Source organism: Anopheles gambiae, chromosome 2 (genome assembly GCF_943734735.2).
Source record: "Anopheles gambiae chromosome 2, idAnoGambNW_F1_1, whole genome shotgun sequence".
NCBI classification, from domain to species: Eukaryota; Metazoa; Arthropoda; class Insecta; order Diptera; family Culicidae; genus Anopheles; species Anopheles gambiae.
This window is the reverse complement of record NC_064601.1, coordinates 48861822-48879886: the sequence shown is the minus strand read 5'-3', so window position 1 is coordinate 48879886 and position 18065 is coordinate 48861822. Positions and strand designations below refer to the sequence as shown.

At 44.3% G+C, this 18065-nt stretch overlaps 2 protein-coding genes and 1 non-coding gene across 3 annotated transcripts; all 3 read right to left on the bottom strand.

The window, feature by feature from the left end:
- Nucleotides 1-223: 223 nt before the first annotated feature.
- Nucleotides 224-296, bottom strand: Trnar-ucg (transfer RNA arginine (anticodon UCG)). The gene has a single exon. It is a non-coding gene; the product is annotated as a tRNA-Arg (tRNA).
- Nucleotides 297-427: 131 nt separating this feature from the next.
- LOC1273934 (coiled-coil domain-containing protein 124) lies at nucleotides 428-1547 on the bottom strand. The gene is made up of 2 exons (XM_312989.6): nucleotides 1112-1547; nucleotides 428-1035 (listed from the first exon to the last, which is right to left on the bottom strand). The coding sequence occupies exons 1-2, from the start codon at nucleotides 1265-1267 to the stop codon at nucleotides 550-552; spliced, it is 642 nt and encodes a 213-aa protein (XP_312989.5). The 5' UTR covers nucleotides 1268-1547; the 3' UTR covers nucleotides 428-549.
- A 1213-nt stretch (nucleotides 1548-2760) lies between these two features.
- On the bottom strand, nucleotides 2761-12548 carry LOC1273933 (xaa-Pro aminopeptidase 1). Its single transcript, XM_312988.6, has 7 exons — nucleotides 11912-12548; nucleotides 6000-6097; nucleotides 4861-5922; nucleotides 3918-4362; nucleotides 3775-3843; nucleotides 3535-3707; nucleotides 2761-3461 (listed from the first exon to the last, which is right to left on the bottom strand). The coding sequence occupies exons 1-7, from the start codon at nucleotides 11958-11960 to the stop codon at nucleotides 3231-3233; spliced, it is 2127 nt and encodes a 708-aa protein (XP_312988.6). The 5' UTR covers nucleotides 11961-12548; the 3' UTR covers nucleotides 2761-3230.
- Between the last annotated feature and the right edge of the window lie 5517 nt (nucleotides 12549-18065).

Sequence of the window (18065 nt, the reverse complement as noted above, 5' to 3'; positions counted from 1 at the left end):
TTCAAGTTTTGAGGATACTAATTAAAATAGATGACCGGAGGAGCAGCAAGTATCCGAAGAAGTGAAAGCGAAATACAGTAAAAACCTTCACTAGCCAGTAAGTTACGATCGGTAACCGCGTAGAGAGAACGGTTCTGTACTGTAAAGGAAATAAATAATGAATCAATAAATCGAATTAAAAATACTTAAAATCTAGTATGGAAAAAAGCTCCCACACATACAGCGACCGTGACAGGACTCGAACCTGCAATCTTCGGATCCGAAGTCCGACGCCTTCTCCATTAGGCCACACGGCCTCTCGACCAACGCCGTACGAAGTAACATCTGATCGTTCGTTGGTATATCACAAATCGTCAATGGGTGGTAAGTTCGATAAATCTCTGCATGTCATCATCGTTGTGGTAGAAGAAATCGACACAACAAAAAATACGTTCCGTTTCAAATGGATTGCTCTAACTTAAAAAAAAAAATAAAAGGACACACCTGCATTTGCAGCAGCATTTACAACGCTCGGCTCGGGCTTTCTGCTACAGCTCTCGGCCCTCAGACTCAGACTCGAATTTGGTTCAATGGATTTTCCGGGGCCTTTTGCCAGTTTTTGAAAATCATCTGCTTCAGTTGGGACAGCTTCAGCGAGGGATTTTCCAGTTTTAAGCGCTTCAATTCCTCCTCTTCGTATGCCTTGTATGCTGCCTTCATGCGCTTTTCCGGATGCCGATCGGCAGACGGGTCGCCGACGCTGAGAACCGCAATCGCCTGATCGATCGTTTGTGCGACTTCCGTGTCCGCCATCACACGGTTCAGATTCTCCTCCAGCGGTACTTCCTTCTCCAGCACTTTCGGCTTCGACGGTACGGCCGCGGACGCTTCGATGGCTCGCTGGCGTTTCTCTAGATCGGCCTCGATTTGCGAGCGGGTTATCTTCGGTGCCGGAACCTTTGCCGTCGTCTTGATCGAGTTCATCTCTTGCTCGAGCAGGGCTTTGGTTTCTGCCTTCTTGCGGGCCGCTTCCGCCTTGCGCCGTTCTTCTTCCTCCTGGAGCAGAAAACGTTTCAATTAGTAGGAGTAGGAGGGAAATGGATGGCATTGCCGGGGGAACGAATGGTACTACCTTTTGCTTCTTTTTCTTCGCCAGCTGTTTGTCGTCGTCCGCCCAGTAAGCATCTTCTGCTGCCTTGGCAGCCTTTTCGTTAGCGGATTTTTTAGCCTCAGCCTTGCGTTCTCGGGCCTCGGCGGCCTTCGGGTTTATTCCCATCTTTTTCGGCATCGTGGCACAATATTGGGGAAAAGGTTCGCTTTCTTCGCTGCTGGTACACCACGTTTTAGTCTAGCAATTTCAATGCTTTCACTACACTGTTACAGATACCTCACGCACAATCATTTGCTCTTTTGAAGTGTACCCTAATTTACTAGATATTTATGTTTAAATCACCTTAAACATTCATTTCAACGCCAGTTTTACTGCACGAGAAAGATTTTTATGAATTACGGTGCCAATATTTTGGTAAACAAATTGTGCGGAAAGTTTGACAGCTGTACAGTCTTGGTTTATACGCTATCGTTCATTGCTTGTAATAAAAACATTCAAACGACACAGGGTGTCTCACCAGTATGTACGTTAGAATACAGTTGTTTTCAAACAGTTCTTTGAGATATTCGATGCACCATATTAGTAATGGGTAGGGTTGGCTAAAATCTGTTGTCGACTTCTATTCGACTCTGGATATTTTGGAACCGACAATTTATGTTGTCACAAAATGCTATTTTGAAAAAGAAAGACCTGTTTACGAAGTGCACGTGTAAAACAAAAGACGAAAAAACTAAACGAAATTAAATGCCATCCCGACACAGACCAACTCCAGGCAACTCCAACTTAAGTTTGACTTTGACTCTGGTTGACTCGAATTCCAGCTACTCCGACTCCAGATGATTCGAGACGAATCCAGGCGGAACTAGCTATTCTGATTTTGCCGGTCGGGCAATCAAACTAACAATAACTGGAGCTGGATCGGAGGCGTGGTTGCGCTCCAGAGAGCACCAAATAATTAGGTTATTTTTTAGACAATATTATTTCTAAATCCAATAGACACATCAAGAGAAACTGAATCAGACACCATAACCGTCCTGGAACTATTTGCAAATCAATGTCGATCTTGAGCTTTTATAGAACCGATACAGGCCCTAGAAATGAATCCAATCCCATATAGGTTTTAAAACTGAAACTACCTGAAACTGATCCTGATTTCATAACGGTCTTGAATCTGATATTGAACCCATACCAGCCCTGGATCACATCTTGAAACCATGCTGATCTTGCAATAGATGCTAAATTCATTCAAGTCCAGGAACTTACACAGAACTGGAACTAGATAACTGAACTCATGCTTGTCATGGAACTAACTTCATAATGAACTTGTGACTGATACTCAACACATACCTGTCCTGGAACTGATTGTCAACCCATACCATTTATGCAACTGATACTGAACCATTAGCGGCCCTGGAATCGATGCCCTACGCATACTGGTCCTAGAACTGCAACTGCACTTATCACAATTTAAGTACTGTGCCTGGTTCTGTCTTGTTCATGCAATGGTTCGCACACCTCCACGATCCAGGAGCTGATATTGTACATACTCCTATAGAGTAACTGTTTCTGCTACCATGCTGGTCCATTGCTTCGCGGAAAGCAGTTATTTTAAACGTTAAAAAAGTAACAAAACTCATTCACGTCTCGATATATGTAAACAAATAGGCGCATTTGTTCGGTAGACTAGTTTATTGTTGTATTACATCGTTAAACATACAATTCTTAGTGCTTAGTTTGTTCGCGATGGATGAAACAGAATAAATAAAATATCACTCGTTCTCGCAGAAGCTTTTATCTTCCCGGTAGCCTTCCATTCTTGTCATGGCTAACATCTATGCGGTGTAAATAATTTATCTTTAAATTGGTTTTAAATACGCTCGTAACTGTTTGGTGCCAATGTGCGCCGTTTGCCGATATACTCGGTAGTTGGCTTAAGAGAAGGGTGCCGATTGGTCTCGAGACAAAAATCATTCACAAATCAAACCAAAAACTGATCCCGCCGTGTATTGATTCGAATGAATTTAAAATTGAACTGCTTCCCTCAGCAGCAATTGTGTTTGGGGTGTAGTTGATATATATGGAACATTTAATGGCACCGTTTCAGCGTGTCTGAGACACGCTCACAGTATGGCAAACAGTTTCAGTTGAGAACGAATCGTGTTAGTAGGAAACCGATCGTTAGAGCACCTGCGATCGACAAATGATCGTGCCGAGTGGTGGCGACACCGTTGTAGTCCGCCTCCGTCACATACTCTGGCACGTGCCGGGTTTTGTTCATCATCCAGTAGAAGGCGTCCATTTTGTGCTTTCGTTTCAGTTCACTTCCAACGTGCTGCCGGATGCGAGCGTTATAATCGTTCAACCACTTTTTCTACAAAAAAAGGAAAATTATACAAACAAAAATTAATTTTTTGCTGCAAATTCACTGTAAAATTAAAACCAACCTCCGGCACACTAAGTAAAGTTCGATCGATCATTTTCTGTTCGAACGGGACAAGTGTAACGTCCTGGAAGGCAAGGAATTTGTATCCCGTTGGATGCATCTTGCCCGTGTCTACAACTTCAAGGACATTCTCGAGTCGAATGCCGAAGGCACCATTTTTATAGTAACCAGGTTCTGAAAATCAAAATATGTTAATATCATTCGATTCACGATTGCATCAGATCAGAATAATCATGCATACCATTCGAGAAAAAGTATCCCTCCTTGAAGGTAAACCTCTGTTTGGCCGTGTAGGAAATGCTGATAGGAGCTAAAAATCAGATCAGATGTTAAAATAAATCCCATAGATCAAGGTGTCCATTGCCTTGAACAAATCCAACTTACATTCCCGAACAGACGAGTAAGATCCGATACCATGACCGGTCCCGTGCGGATAGTCGTTCATCGAGCCCCAGACTGGTCCACGGGCCAGTGCATCCAGCTCGGCAGGTTTGAGATTCTCCGGGAACGTCAGCATGGACAATCGTATCATACCGATCAGCACGTTCGTATAGGCCCGGATTTGTTCCGCTGTCGGTTCACCGAGATGAAGCGTACGGGACACTTCCGTCGTACCATCCTCGTACTGGCCACCAGAATCGATCAGCACCATACCCTCCGACAGCTCGATATTCGTACGGTTCGAGGGGGTATAGTTGGGCATGCTGGAGTGTACACCGTAGGCGACGCTCGTTGGGAAGGCGATTCCCTCCGAGTTGTTTTGCGTCTTGCGGGCGTGGTCGATTTCGCGTGACAGTGACAACTCCGTGATGTGATCACCGGCAATAAACTAAAGAAGGGAAGAAGGCACCATGTTGTTAGAGTACATTGTTGACTACCGAGATAGAGATGCTACTTAAGCAGAGCGTCATAAACCAGCAATCGATAACGGTAGGGAAATACTATTGCATGCTAAAAAAAGTTTCACACAATAACGATGATCATCCAATGGAAGTTACGATGTTAGAATATCATTATCATCTGTTTACATTGTGTGATTGTGTGAATTTTAGCACATTGTCAGGCTTTACACCTGCGTAGGTTTAAGCCCAATTGCTTCCACTTTAATTTACTTGACACGTATGTGCTAAAGATCACCCCTTTAATTAGTCATCTTTATTGATTTATGATGCAAAAAGTCCCTTGAAACAATGACGGTCAAGTACATTCCATACTGTAATGTAAAGCCGATACAATTACTTGAAATATGTGCACCACTAGCTTTAATGATAGAAATAAATTAAATTTTAATTGACGCAGCTACGGCAGCACACCCGTGTCTACTCACCCGCTCCTCCAGCCGACTCAGCACTTCGCACATTGCCACACCGTCCCGGATGTGGGCCTGTCGCATGCCTTGCCGTTCCACTTGGTTCTTTTGCGCACGCAGAAAGATAATCGGCGACGGTCGCTCGAACACGATGTTCCGTGGCAGGGTCGCATGTATGGCTTCCGAGGCTCCGGTATCGAAGACGACGGCACCGGGCACCAGCAGCCGGTGCCAGTGCTGTGCCAGAGTGCGCAAATCGCGCCACACATCGCCGTAGTCGCGCAGCTGTACACAGTTTTCGTTGTGGCAGGAGTGAGCTTTCAAGTGGTTCTTCAAGCCAAGCGTCTCCCGGCTCGTGTTGGTGTACAGCAGCAGCTCTCGGTGCGTTACCAATAGATACGCCTTGAACACAGGCACGTGAGGGATATCGCTACCGCGCAAGTTCAGCAAGTACGCCACCTCGGTCAGCGAGGTCACGATCATGCCGTCGCATCGCATAGCCGTCAGGTTGGCACGCAGCCTCGCTACCTTGCTGTCCCACCGCTCGCCAGCGAACCGTACCGGATGTACCTTGATGGCACCGGATCGAGGCGCTGGACGACGTCCACCCCAAATCATATCCACCAGATTGCGGTTAATCGGCACCATCCGTATGTAGTCCGCACTTAGCTCTGTTTCCAGCGCTTTCCACGCATGGTGCGGCACAAGCTGCGGATCTGCGCCCACTCTTGCCTCCGGCGACAGTTCCGAGAGCAGATACTCGGCGACGGTTGGTCGCTCACCGGTGCGAAACAGTCGCCAGGCACAATTTAGCTCCTGATCCGCCTGCTCGATATAGCGATCGTCCGTCCAGATTGCAGCTGAGCGCATCAGCACGACGGCCTCCCCGATCGTACCGGTGAACCCGGTCAGAAACCGAATGCGCTGATCCGCCTCCATCAGGTACTGGGACTGATGCTCGTCGTACATCGGTACCAGATACGCATCAAGTTCGGCACTCTGCGTCGAGGTTCTCGCGCGCATTTCCGTCCTCAGCGCTTGCAGACGCTTCATCAGCACATTATCCGTACCTTCGTAGATCTGCGCGAAGAGGAGGAACAAAGGTACGTTGCCACTTACGAAGAGATTGATGAGAGATTCACGAGGCCATGACTCACCTGAGTACGATCACGGCTCTGCTGGCATTTGGATCGTCGTATTCCTTGAAATTCGTTGGCAACCGACTGTCCAACCATTGCCAAAAGGGTGCCCAGTACTGCGCCGCATGAAATGGAGCCGAGAGAAAGAAAGTGCGGGATTTAGAATTGTAAACAAAACAAGCACAAAGAAATGCAGGATGTGTGAGTGTGTGTGTGTTTTCGGAGGAAGATGATGAGCGAACGACGAATCCGCACGTCACACCGGACGTCGATCGATCCGATTGCCGAGCATTATGCAACGAACCCGTTGTTGGAACGAACTACAAACAAATCTTGTACCATCCCGGGCGCTTGTTTTGCTTCAGGCATCGCGTTGTGTTTAGGTTAATGGGTTTTGGGGTTTTCGAAAACCAAAGAGAAGAACGTTACAGGCAGCCGCTCCCTATGTAGGGCGTCATGTTGTATCAACGACCAGCATTACAAACATTGAAACGGCTCGTGCATCGGTGGCGCAGTGCTGGTGGAAAATTGATAGTTGATCGCGGAAATGTTTCTATCTTATCCACAAATCCATTACAGTACGGAGGACGGTGGAAAATATGCGCCATCAGGCGAATTCCGTGACCACGGAGCCGGCAAGCCGGATGGATTGTGGACGAGAGGATATCGAATAACGCGCGAACCGACAACGTGCGGTAAACACCATCGGGTCGGGCCGTTTTTATCGATAGCTGGGAGTGTCGATATGCGATGGAAAACCCAAATATACCACACACACAGATACACACACACATGGACTTTTGCACCGCAGAGACGATGATTTGCGCAAAGATGTTCGTGGTGATGGGGGGATTTGGTTGCAATGTTTCTTGCGGTGTGTGGCGCGTGTGATTCGCGTGTTCCCTTTACGTAAACGGTGACGAGGGGCAGTGAAGAGTGAAGATTGTAAACTAATTTCGTTATTAACGACCCTAATGATAGCTTGCGCGAGTTCATGCTTTTACAGCCCATTCGTCTTGTTTGTGACGAGTTGGAAGGTGATGGATTATGGCCAAAGTAGAAGATATGCATGACACCGATATGATTTGTATGCTGCTAATGTGTTGTTTCACATTCTGCACGTGATAGACATAAATTTTTGTAGATAATTCTAATTTTTTGAAGGATTATGTTCAATCAGGGGTTGGTAGACTTACTTAACAAAAACGTTGTTAAATGATTGAAGCAATTAAAGGTACCAGTTTTTACAATTCTAAACGGTGTTTTTATTTTCAAAAAAATAATAAGCCAAACAAATATTAAGCTTTAACGACCTCGTCCCTCCTGACACATAAAGTTAGTTTTGATTAAAACTACGTGCTCACTGCAATTATTTAGACATATGTTAAAACATAACGAGAAACTTTACTACTTAACTCAAATTCAACGTAATTTCAACTATACTAAATGAAAGGATAAATAAATTTGAATTTATTCCATTTTTATTAATTTTTATTCAAATATGCTAACAGCAGTACTAATCGTTCAAAGTCGAAAGCTGTTGCTTCAAAAATAGCTTTATTTGAGATGGAAATCATTTTGTTCAATAATATAAAATAAGTAAAATGAAAATAATGCAAATATTGTTTGCATATGCCTGAGGACTTATTCAGAGGTAATTTTCACAGTTACCTTAATTAAAAAAAAACAATCTTTGAAAAGCTTCTTTACTACATTAGGTTGTTTTTGACACCTCACCATCTTTGAACACCTTTTGGCCCATTAAAATTGAAAATGCTTAATTCATTCGAAAGATTTTATTCAAGTAAATGTATTGTGTTCCTCTTGCAAACTATCATTAGAGCATTGGAACTTGTGTTGTTTAGTTTATAAACAGTGAATAACCCTTGTCTTAAGAAGTAAAATTCTCAATAAGTGTAATAAAAATGCTATCGTTACATCTTACTGGGTTGACTCAATGAAATTGTAATTCGAATTGTAAAATGTTCTTGCCAGTCGAAATAATACAGGTCGCAGGCGGTACTTTGCCGACCACTGAATAAAATAATTCGACTTCGATCATACACTATATCATACACTTTTCCAAGAGATCGTCTCTAGTGTCTGATTGATCGGTGGTTAACATGCCGAGTCATAGAAAGACACTCCCACTTCTACTACGCAGTATCCGCTGTGCACTTATCGGAGTTGAATTAAGAATGATTCACAGCGGATAAGTGGTACCACATTTTGTTTCCTATCCCTGAACCAGCGACATTGCTCACTGCGAAACAATTTGATTTATACGCCAAACACTCACACACATAGACACAATCCTAAGCCAAAGGTCCAGCGCTAACGCACAGTAATTGCTTTAAGATGTAATTCATCAAACCCGGTTCCGCCGTCGCCGCTGTTCGTAATGCCATATTAATCAAATTCCCCAGGCAAATGCGCCCGTCTGGAGATAGTTTACCCAATGATCTCTCGGAATCTCCTGGCCGCCCAAAAGCATCACCCCTATCCCTCTCCTCCCCCTCGTCTTAATTAGAGCAAATCTTATCCATCTTCGCCCGTAACGCTTGATCGCTGCCAGTGCCAGTGACCCTGGGCAAGATCGGAGAAACCCGGCAGAAAAGTGTTGCATCTTCGGCTCGCCGTGGGAGGGTTTGACATTTAATTGAATTGCTGCCCTTAATAGCAACGCATCCATGAAGCGCTTATTGTGTGTCTGTGTGTGAGTGGGTTGGTGTGGCGCGAAATGGGTGTTTTTGTTGCAAATGGTCTATGCCCCAAAAATGTAACGGAAAACCGCGTCGCCGTCGTTTCATCTTGTCTGGGCGTCACGTTGGTTGCGAGAACGGTTCCGCCGACGCGCGGACGCTGCCGGCATGGCGCCAGCTATTCTACCCGCCATAAAGAGCTGATCCCCATGCAGGCTGAGTCGTGAGTAGTGGGTGGATGGGAAACCGAAGCCAAGCTCCGGGAAAACTCCCCAAAAAAGAAAGAAAAACTTCGCAAAATGCGAATGAAAAACGGACACACTTTTCTCGCTGTTTTTTTCATTGCTCTCTTTTTGCCCGTGGTTAGGGCTTTCCATTTTCCATCTGCCATTTATCTCGTTCTTTCTCCTTCCATCACTCACTCGGATAAGCAAACCCCACCTTCACCTCCCTCCTTTCGTGGACCCTGGAACGATGTACACATGTTGGATGCTCTCATAACAGTTTGTTTGTTGTCGGAACCCCACGCACAGACGGACAGACGCAAAGACGGAGTAGCTTTCTTATACAGCTTCTGTGTCTGAGACTTTTCTCACCCATCGAGTGGTATCAAAAGAGAGAGAGAGCAAGTGGTGGTGGCTGTAGTTTAATTTATTGATCTTCAAACGGAGACAAACGAAGAAACTTTGCCTTTTACCCATCCATATTCTATCCGTATTATGTAGTGTGGACATTTTAACTTACATCTTCTTACCCATGTGTGATCCGTTGGTGGGAAAAGAACGCTCCCAGCGTGTTACTAAGGCTTACGCAATGTTGTCCTTCACATTGTTCGCATTACATCAAGGACGAATGGAACGCAGCCAGATGGTCGGTCGTTAGTAACGCCCAACGCGCTGCTTTTGTGTAGGCATTTGTGGTGGCTCCAGTTTACAAGCTGGTCCCGTCTGGGGTACAAAGTGTCACCTCGCGAAAGCATTGATCGTTTCCGTTCCTTCCGGAACAGTCCACTCCGGCGTTTTTTTTTTTTTTTGCTATCGAGTCTTTGAGCATAGTGCGGAAGATGATGCGGTTGCTGTTTGTCTTCCTATTCTGGTACCCTCTGGGTCACAAGTAGGAAGCCGATGGCCCTTCGATCACTGCGCTGGCCCAACTGCTGGAGGTGTAACTGCGAGCCAAAGTAGTAGAAGAAGCAGAAGGGAAGCGTACGCAGGAATTCAAGTTCAAGATCTAACGATCGATTGCGGCGCACAGCGGTGGGTTTCGCTGTTACTACCACGCTGTTTACGTCCGCTTCAAGTGATACAACACTTTGCGCTCAAAGTGGAGAAGTAAACACGCGCACAAGTGCTGTTGCTGCTGCTGCTTCTGGAATGGATGCGGCGAAATGCGGTATTTTTAACGTTCAATTTGTACGGCCATTTAGCGCACGGGAAGATCCCATAGCGAACGCTCCATTAGGACGGCATTAATCTAGCTTTTGGGGCGGCAATAATCTAAACCAAGTTTGGTGTTTGGATACTAGAACCAGCTCGAATTCCGCATTTGGCATTGAATGGTTGAATAGAATTTTTAAAATTCGAGAAGGTTGTTTTCAATGATTATGATCACAAAACTTGGCAAAAAAGTACACGGAACACACATAAGAACGATCCGACGCCCCAACGAACGAACCAATTAGCGAACGATGAAGAGAGTGTGGGGCTGCTCCAGACCACGTTTGGATCATCGGTTCGTATCCATACGTGCATGATTGAACGGCTTCGACTTACATTGTTCAGCCCTGTACGATCGCTGTTCTCAAGACACCTACGTAACACGCCGCCTCGAACGAACCGTTCTAATCTGTTGCCTTTTGGGCAACAGATCGGCGCTTCGATTCGCTGGCCTACGCCTGACAGCAAAACTGTCAATCGTTTCCGATGCCGAGCGCGCGCGCGTACTCCGGATATGGAAACGCGCTCAAGATGTTGCTGGCGTTCGAAAATGTGTACGCGTGCTTTGCATTTAGCAGCAAGCCAACGGGGATCTTAAAACACTGATCTTTTAAGTATACGAACCCCGCAGAGACCCCTTTTGTTGTGGCCATTATGCGATGCGTTCCGATTTGGATAAAGTAAATAAATAATCCAACCACTAGAAAAATACTGTCAACGAACATCGCTTTTGTGGGAAACGGCCTCAGCCCGCTCGGCGCAGATTATTTGGAATGTTTTTCGCTTGTTAGTGTGTAAACAAAGCAAAAACTGCTAGAAGGACTGAATTGTGTAAATTTGGTCACCAAGATAGTGCATAATGTGGCGTTTTTGTACTGGAATTCTTCTTTTTCGCGCTGTAATCATTACACTCTGTTGTAAACGTAGAATTCCCACTTCTTCAAGCTTTTGGTATGTTGATGTACAAAAAAAAAGACGCCATTACAACGTTAACTTCCGATCGCATTCGATTTCGTCAATATCAGCCTTGAAGGCGTAATGTTGGAAAATCTAAATTTATCCTGCAAACAGTAACGACGCTGTTCCGAGGCAACATGATTCATGAACTGAGATGTTGATCCGTTTTTCCCTTCTTCTTTACCACTTTTTTTTAAATACATTTTTCCCCCGTTCCGGTTCGCACTTGAACCTTCCTCTCGCGGAAGGACGCCACGGAGGGCATATGGTATTGGATGAAATCTGCTCTGGAGTGAGGTCGGCATGGGGTCATCTGCCCGGAACGGAAATCACTGCTACGACTGCTGGCTTAACCAAGCACTCCCAAATTTCCGACCCAACATCCCCCCCCCCCTTCCGCAGGCACTCAGAACTTTTGAATAAAAAATCCATTAAAAAACTGCCGTACCACAGGCAGCGCTCGCGCATGCTGGTGAATGAAAACACATTAAACGGACGTTAAATGTGAGCCGAAAATAGCTCTAATCGTGTGACTGCTACGCTGCGCTGGATCGGCACTGGAAAATTTATGTTCTCTGCGGCGCTGGTGGAGGCGCGCAATTTATCGCGTCGTGATTCGATCGAAGTCCGGGATCGATGGAAGCAGCACGGTGTAACGGCGACGGTAGGAGCCGGCAGTCATGTGTATGGAATGTGATCTTAATCTCACTCGCGGGCGAATTAGATTTGCCGTAGATGATGTACGGCACAAGCAATATGTGTGTGTATGTGTGTGTATGTTATTTGAGTTACACTTTAATTAGCTAACGGTCACGGCGCTCACGGTCTCGCTTACCCAGGATGGATCCTAGTCCGGCTTGGAAGCCAATTTTCCGTCGTTGCATTTTTGCAATCGACCGTACGAAGAAGGCGAAGGATGTAATAAATTGTTTTCCGGGAGATTTTCCTTGCTCACTCGTATTTTGACACTTTATTTATACACAAATCCACAGCGGTAGCAGACCACCGACATTTAAACACATGCCATTGTAAATCGCGCCACTAATTCCTGCGAGTGATCTCCAACGCGGCTGCAATGCACACGATCGCTCCTTCCTCCCCCCGCTCCAAACACTTGGCGCGTAAGCGCGGCCGTCTTCGATGCAACGGACAACGCACAATGTCAATGTCAGCTGCAATCTTTGCAACGATCGTGATCGTAATTATTACCGCACAATGCAACGATCAGAGATGCACCGCCCGCTCCGTATGCACGGTTGCTCGCAGCTGGCAGGCGTCTAATGCGATGACGCGCGAAAAGGCGAACGGGACAGATCGTCCGCACGGGTTGAATTCTAGAAGCAGACTGAATTGCGCCAAAGTTCCCCGATTCAAACGGCGGTGCCGTTGCGTTCGCCGAGTTCGGTGGGTTCGGTTTGACTCGATGTCGACGAGCGACGGAGCAACGGCTAAACGCTGAATAAACGCATTACTGTTTGTGCGATTGCTGACGTTTGGGCTGAGTTCGTGGGTGGTGATGGTAGCGGTGGATGGGGCGGGGTATTGGGTGTGCGCGGTCAGCGCGTATGGGGTGGGAGGTTCGGTTAGAGCGCAGTGATATTACATTTGCGGGGTGGGCGGGCTTTGAAGAGCATGAGCCTGGGATGGGTTCGGATCGATTGTGTAACATCAGAAGCGCGTTACAGTGATGTTCAAAGCAGTTGCGCTTGTTGTGATGTAGTTGTAGAAGTTGTAAATGAGAATACATATAATTGATCATGATTGCAAGATTGAAATTTTATTTTATTTTATTTTATTTATTGTATTTTATTTTGAGTAATTTAGTGTGTTATTCTGCATTATTGCAATTACCGAAAAGATGTCAAATAATGAAGGTTAATGGCAAATCTATACGGGGAAAAAAAGAATTTGGTTTTCAATGATCTCACAGACTTTGACACATTTTTTTTTAAATTTAGATAGTTAATAAAACATTTATTAAATTATTCCTTAAATTTATATTATAACGATTTTAAAGCATACGCATTTGTTATATGAAAAGTTTCGTTGAGTTTGTTGATAAGTTAGATATCCCAAAGGTTTTGTTTACTAAATATTGTGCATATACAACCAAATGTTTTACATAATTATATAGAATATTATATAGTATATTATGTTTTACATAATTATATAGAATATTCTATATTAAATATATAGAGATATTTTGATTTTAATGTACGTTAGTATTAAGTAGACATATAGTTAAGATGTGAAGTAGATATATAGTTGTTTTGTACTATTTAGACATACAATCGTCAACTCGTATGATTAAATAACGTCAAGCATTGACTATCCGCGTGGTACTGAATAAGTCTGGAAAGTCTATATAGGCTGGCGTAGGACGGTGCACTAAATACAAGACGAAGAAAAAGATATTTTTTTCTTAAATTTGTTTTTATAAAATTATTATTATTTTAAAAATAAATTTAAAATGTTAAATATATCTGTCATAACATGTCATAAGTAATCATAAAACACATACGTCAGTTTTGCGAAAAAGTCGTAAAAAATGACACTTTTTCAAATCTTTCAAAACTACTAAATTGCAAAATCGTAGTTTTTTAGCAAGTACATTTTTCACTCAGTTATAAATTTTCAGCCATAAAATTCACGTTAACACTACTTTACAATCCAACAGACATAACATTTTACAATATTCATGATAATCATGCACTTCATGACACTCACTAACCATTCACACTTTTAATGGTAGCAATTTGCGATACGAATTTACAACATTGTTCAACAACACCTCGCTGTGACTATTTTTGACGATGAGTGTAAGCGTTGTGTTGTTGAAAAAAAGGGTAGTAAGGCGAGGGAGTCAGCGCGTCGTCATCGTTTGTACTTGCTAACTGTTGACCTGTTCGTGCAGCCAACTCCACACTGATGGAATTGGGTCTGGCAATGACGTCACGAAACGCCGAACCGACGCCATGCAGCCGGGACCAGCACGACGACCAGCCACATCTAGAACGCGGAAGTCAGCAACGAGTACGGAGGAAAAGCGGATGGTTCGCTGGCGTTCTGGCGCTCCTTTTTCTTTTGCTCCGTTTGAAAAGAAAAGCGAAACCGACCAGATGCGAGGGACATGAGTTTGTATTTGACACAGCAGAGACAGAGGATGAGGCGGACGGCCACAATTTGGGAGGTCAGGTTTTGCTGGATGAAAATGTTATTTTTGCGCCACCAAACGTCATCCATCAAGCGACGAACGGTCAACCACACTCCCTTCGTTTGCGAGTGAGGGTGAGCTAGTGCGAAAATGCGTTCTGGTACTGTTACCACCGACAGATTAGTGTGGTGGGATAGTCTCGTTTCCTATCCTAACAGTAGTGGGACGTCGTTGGTCGGGGCCAAGGTCGCCCCGGAGGCAGAGGGTGTGAGAAAATGGGAAGGAAAACCTCCACCACCATCACCACAGTCGAACACGACAGGCCTTTTCTCTATTAGCCGGCTTGTGTAAACCAGCACGTCTGCTGGGCGATGATACCGGGCAACAGGATTGAAATGAGAATAAAAATGGAAAACACGACATAACCGCTGACAGCATGACGGGACGGGAAAATAAGACAACCGTTTAAGAGTGAATTATCTTTTGGACGCGTCTCGAATGGCACTACGTGAAGCTCTGGGAGCGTGTTGGTGTGGCAAGCTAATTGTTGTTAGCACAGAAAGATCATACGAAGAGATGTTATGAATGACGGGGAAATTTAAACTTCTGTTAGCATTTGGGTGAATGTTTTATAATGTTTGCTGTCAATTATTTTAAAAATGAAATAAAGATGAAAGAGAAAGACAATGTTTCTTTTACTCAAGCTTAGATCAAGTTAGTGCAGCAAAACTCAAGCGGGAAGGAAATAGCTTACAAGGTGCACGCTTTTCCGGAAATTAATCGAAAGTGTATGTATGTGTGTTTTTTTTGCTGTACTATCAATGACCTACTTCTAACCGTCTACTACAGTGTCCTCAACCGCAGGGATGAGTCAGCAGGCAACATATTTTATATAGCAATCGTTCAGTTTATTGCCTTTTGATGCTAACGCCGCCAATCGACACCAAACACCGCATAATCGCCCACATGCTCTGCCGCAACGAAGTAGTGTCGGTTGATAACAACATTTAGCGAAAGCTATACACCCTTGTATGCACGAGCCGGAATGGGACCTTCGCTGGCGGAAAAGTGGGAAAAGTCAACCATTGCTTAAAGTACACCTCGCTGGCGCCAGCGAAGACGATATTTGTGTGTAGTGTACTTAGAGAGCTTTTGATATGGTTCATTCTTGGCGTGGATGATAATGCTGAGGCGTCTCAACGGCATCCCATAACCGTTTCATTTCATTGCTGTTGATAGAGTGTTTGCAGTATCGTTTCATATTCATGAGCTTCTTTTTCTTTTAATTTAAAAATTTAAGTGCATTTTATTTTAAGCACGTGAATTGTAAGAAAGCCATAGTTAAAAAATATACTTAGCATGTTGTTAACTATAAAATAAGTATAATAATTGTAATACTCACCAACACATTCATTCAGAACTCGTATAAAATTGATAATGTTAGATAATGTTATTTCTATTATTTATTGAAAGAGTTGTAGAGATGAAAAGAAAAGAATTTTATTCATTTGTTTTCATAATTTATTTTGGGATATGTCTTATATTTATGTATAGCATGCGCTATAAATTCTTTTCCATTCGGTGATATTTTTTATTTTCCTTCTTGGCCATTAGCCAGCTGTATCCGGATTATCAATGTTATGGGAGTCATTGGTCCATACGAGTTTTGAAAACAAGAAGGGTACAGAATCAGGCTGTGGAATGAACGGGTTTATGTGGTCACCAGTCGTTCCCAATTATGTACATTTATTGGTACATGTTTTTAGTGCTTATTAAAACATCAAATTGCCTACCTTCAGGGGCCTAATCTTTCATTAATGTTTAGCCGCGCAAAACATTAAACTATGAAGTAACTTTTTTACTTTTCAAAGCAAAAATTAAGGGATAATTTTAAATATGAAGGGGCCCTTGAACGGAATGCACGGAATTAACGCTTCCTGCATGTTCACAGCGAATAATTTATGTTCATCATATTTACATATGAAAAAACGAAAACATACGCCTAAAACACTCACAGAATGACTTTTCATAACCGACGAAGCCCGACTGCTAGACAATGCAAGGATCTCTCACCAGCTCACAGTAAAATCCCAACAATTGTTCTGAAGTCTCGTCTGAAGCACTGGAACGGGGCATGACTTGTGTGGTATTCCCGGTTTCACAAGTGCCGGCAGCTTCTCTACCCACTCAAACCCTGCAATTGTCAAATCTCTTGCACCGTGGCGAGCTTGAGTGTGTGCCGTTACCTGCAAAGAGATCGTTTATGTTTGGCATTTCGTTTGTATGGCTTCCAAACATTGTCGGCCTTGTTTGAAACGTGCAAACCCCTACCTCTCTGTCCCCGTCCCCTAGGCTTCAACGGGAGGGACGCAGCCAGGGATGCGTGTAAATTATAAGGATGAGCGGGTGTGGGTTACATCACAGTACAGCACCAGCAATGGCGTCAGGAACCAAATCCCTCCTGCAACGGAAAAGGGTAATGCTGGCGCGGGGTACAATGCATTGGGCGAAAGAATAATGGGTGACGACACCCGCTCTAATGTAGGATAAGCTGCACCGTTTCATGCATCGCTTGGAAACGGTTCTACCGCCTGTAAAGGGGGGTGTGCGCGAGTGTATGTGTGAATGGGAAACAGGTTTTTCACTTTCCTTTGGTGCACTGGTGTAAGAGCGAACGAACGCCTGCAATAGAAGCGGGGAAGAGCAGAGCGGAAAGATTTAAGTTGTAACCGGTCCATTGGATGCGATAAAGAGAACCTTTCGTATGTGTGTGTGTATGTGTGTGAGAGGGTGAATGGAATTTAAAACTCTAAAGGCCGGGCTACATTGATCGTACTCGCAAGCGTAATTTTGATTTTCACTAGCGCATCTGGCGGCGGCTGGTGGAAGCTTTTTTTGGTCATCGAGGGAATGGACCTGCCGGATCTCAAAATTAAGTAGTTTTTCCATCGTTTTCCATTGCAAAAATGGATGCAATGCGTGCAAGACATGTGTATCTACGTTTTACAAAACTTTTCTCCTCCGATTTAAGTAAAAAACATGGAAAATTAACGTATTTTCTGGAGCGGCTCCAAATTGTGTGGCAAAATGCTTCGGTCAGCCGCCGCCAGATGCGCTAGTGAAAATCAAAATTACGCGTGCGAGTACGATCAATGTAGCCCGGCCTTAAAACAGGTCGAATAAAGCGAGACCACAAAAGCGATAGAAAAATGTTAAGGCCGGGCTACATTGATCGTACTCCGTAGTGTAATTTCGATTTTCACTAGCGCATCTGGCGGCGGCTGGTGGAAGCTTTTTTTGGTCATCAAGGGAATGGTCGTGCCGGATCTCAAATTTAAGTAGTTTTTTCACCGTTTTTTGATGCGAAAATGGCTGAAATACGTGAACAACATATTCATCTATCAATTGCATAGCTTTTCTAGTCCAGTTAAAGTGAAAAATATGGAAAAATTACGTATTTTCTGGAGCAGCCTCAAATTGTTTGGCAAAATGCTTCGGTCAGCGGCCGCCAGATGCGCTAGTGAAAATCGAAATTACACTTGCGAGTACGATCAATGTAGCCCGGCCTTTAGATAGCCAAACAACGGCCAGAATTCTTCTCTCGCAAGAGAAACAGGTACACGCGTTTCCATAGCAACCGCTATCTCACTACATTCTTTCGACCGGGTTGCGGAAGTGTGCGTGCAATCGATACGACGCACAGCATCCTTCCAGCCAGACGGGGTTGTATACGTGCTTATGTGTGTATGTGTGTGTGTTTGTTTCTAAGTTCCATCTCCCGTGCTTGCTCTCTCACTTTCCCTGCAAAGAGAACATGATCGTGCGCTCTTTCTCT

Bases quoted from the DNA above. Each gene is read 5' to 3' on its own strand.
- LOC1273934 (XM_312989.6), bottom strand. From the start codon at position 1,267: ATGCCGAAAAAGATGGGAATAAACCCGAAGGCCGCCGAGGCCCGAGAA. The intron at 1,036-1,111 runs GTAGTACCATTC...TTTCTGCTCCAG, and splicing joins CGAAGAAAAAGAAGCAAAAG to GAGGAAGAAGAACGGCGCAA.
- LOC1273933 (XM_312988.6), bottom strand. From the start codon at position 11,960: ATGCAACGACGGAAAATTGGCTTCCAAGCCGGACTAGGATCCATCCTG. The intron at 4,363-4,860 runs GTGAGTAGACAC...TCCCTTCTTTAG, and splicing joins TGAGTCGGCTGGAGGAGCGG to TTTATTGCCGGTGATCACAT. The intron at 3,462-3,534 runs GTTGGTTTTAAT...CTTTTTTTGTAG, and splicing joins CTTTACTTAGTGTGCCGGAG to AAAAAGTGGTTGAACGATTA.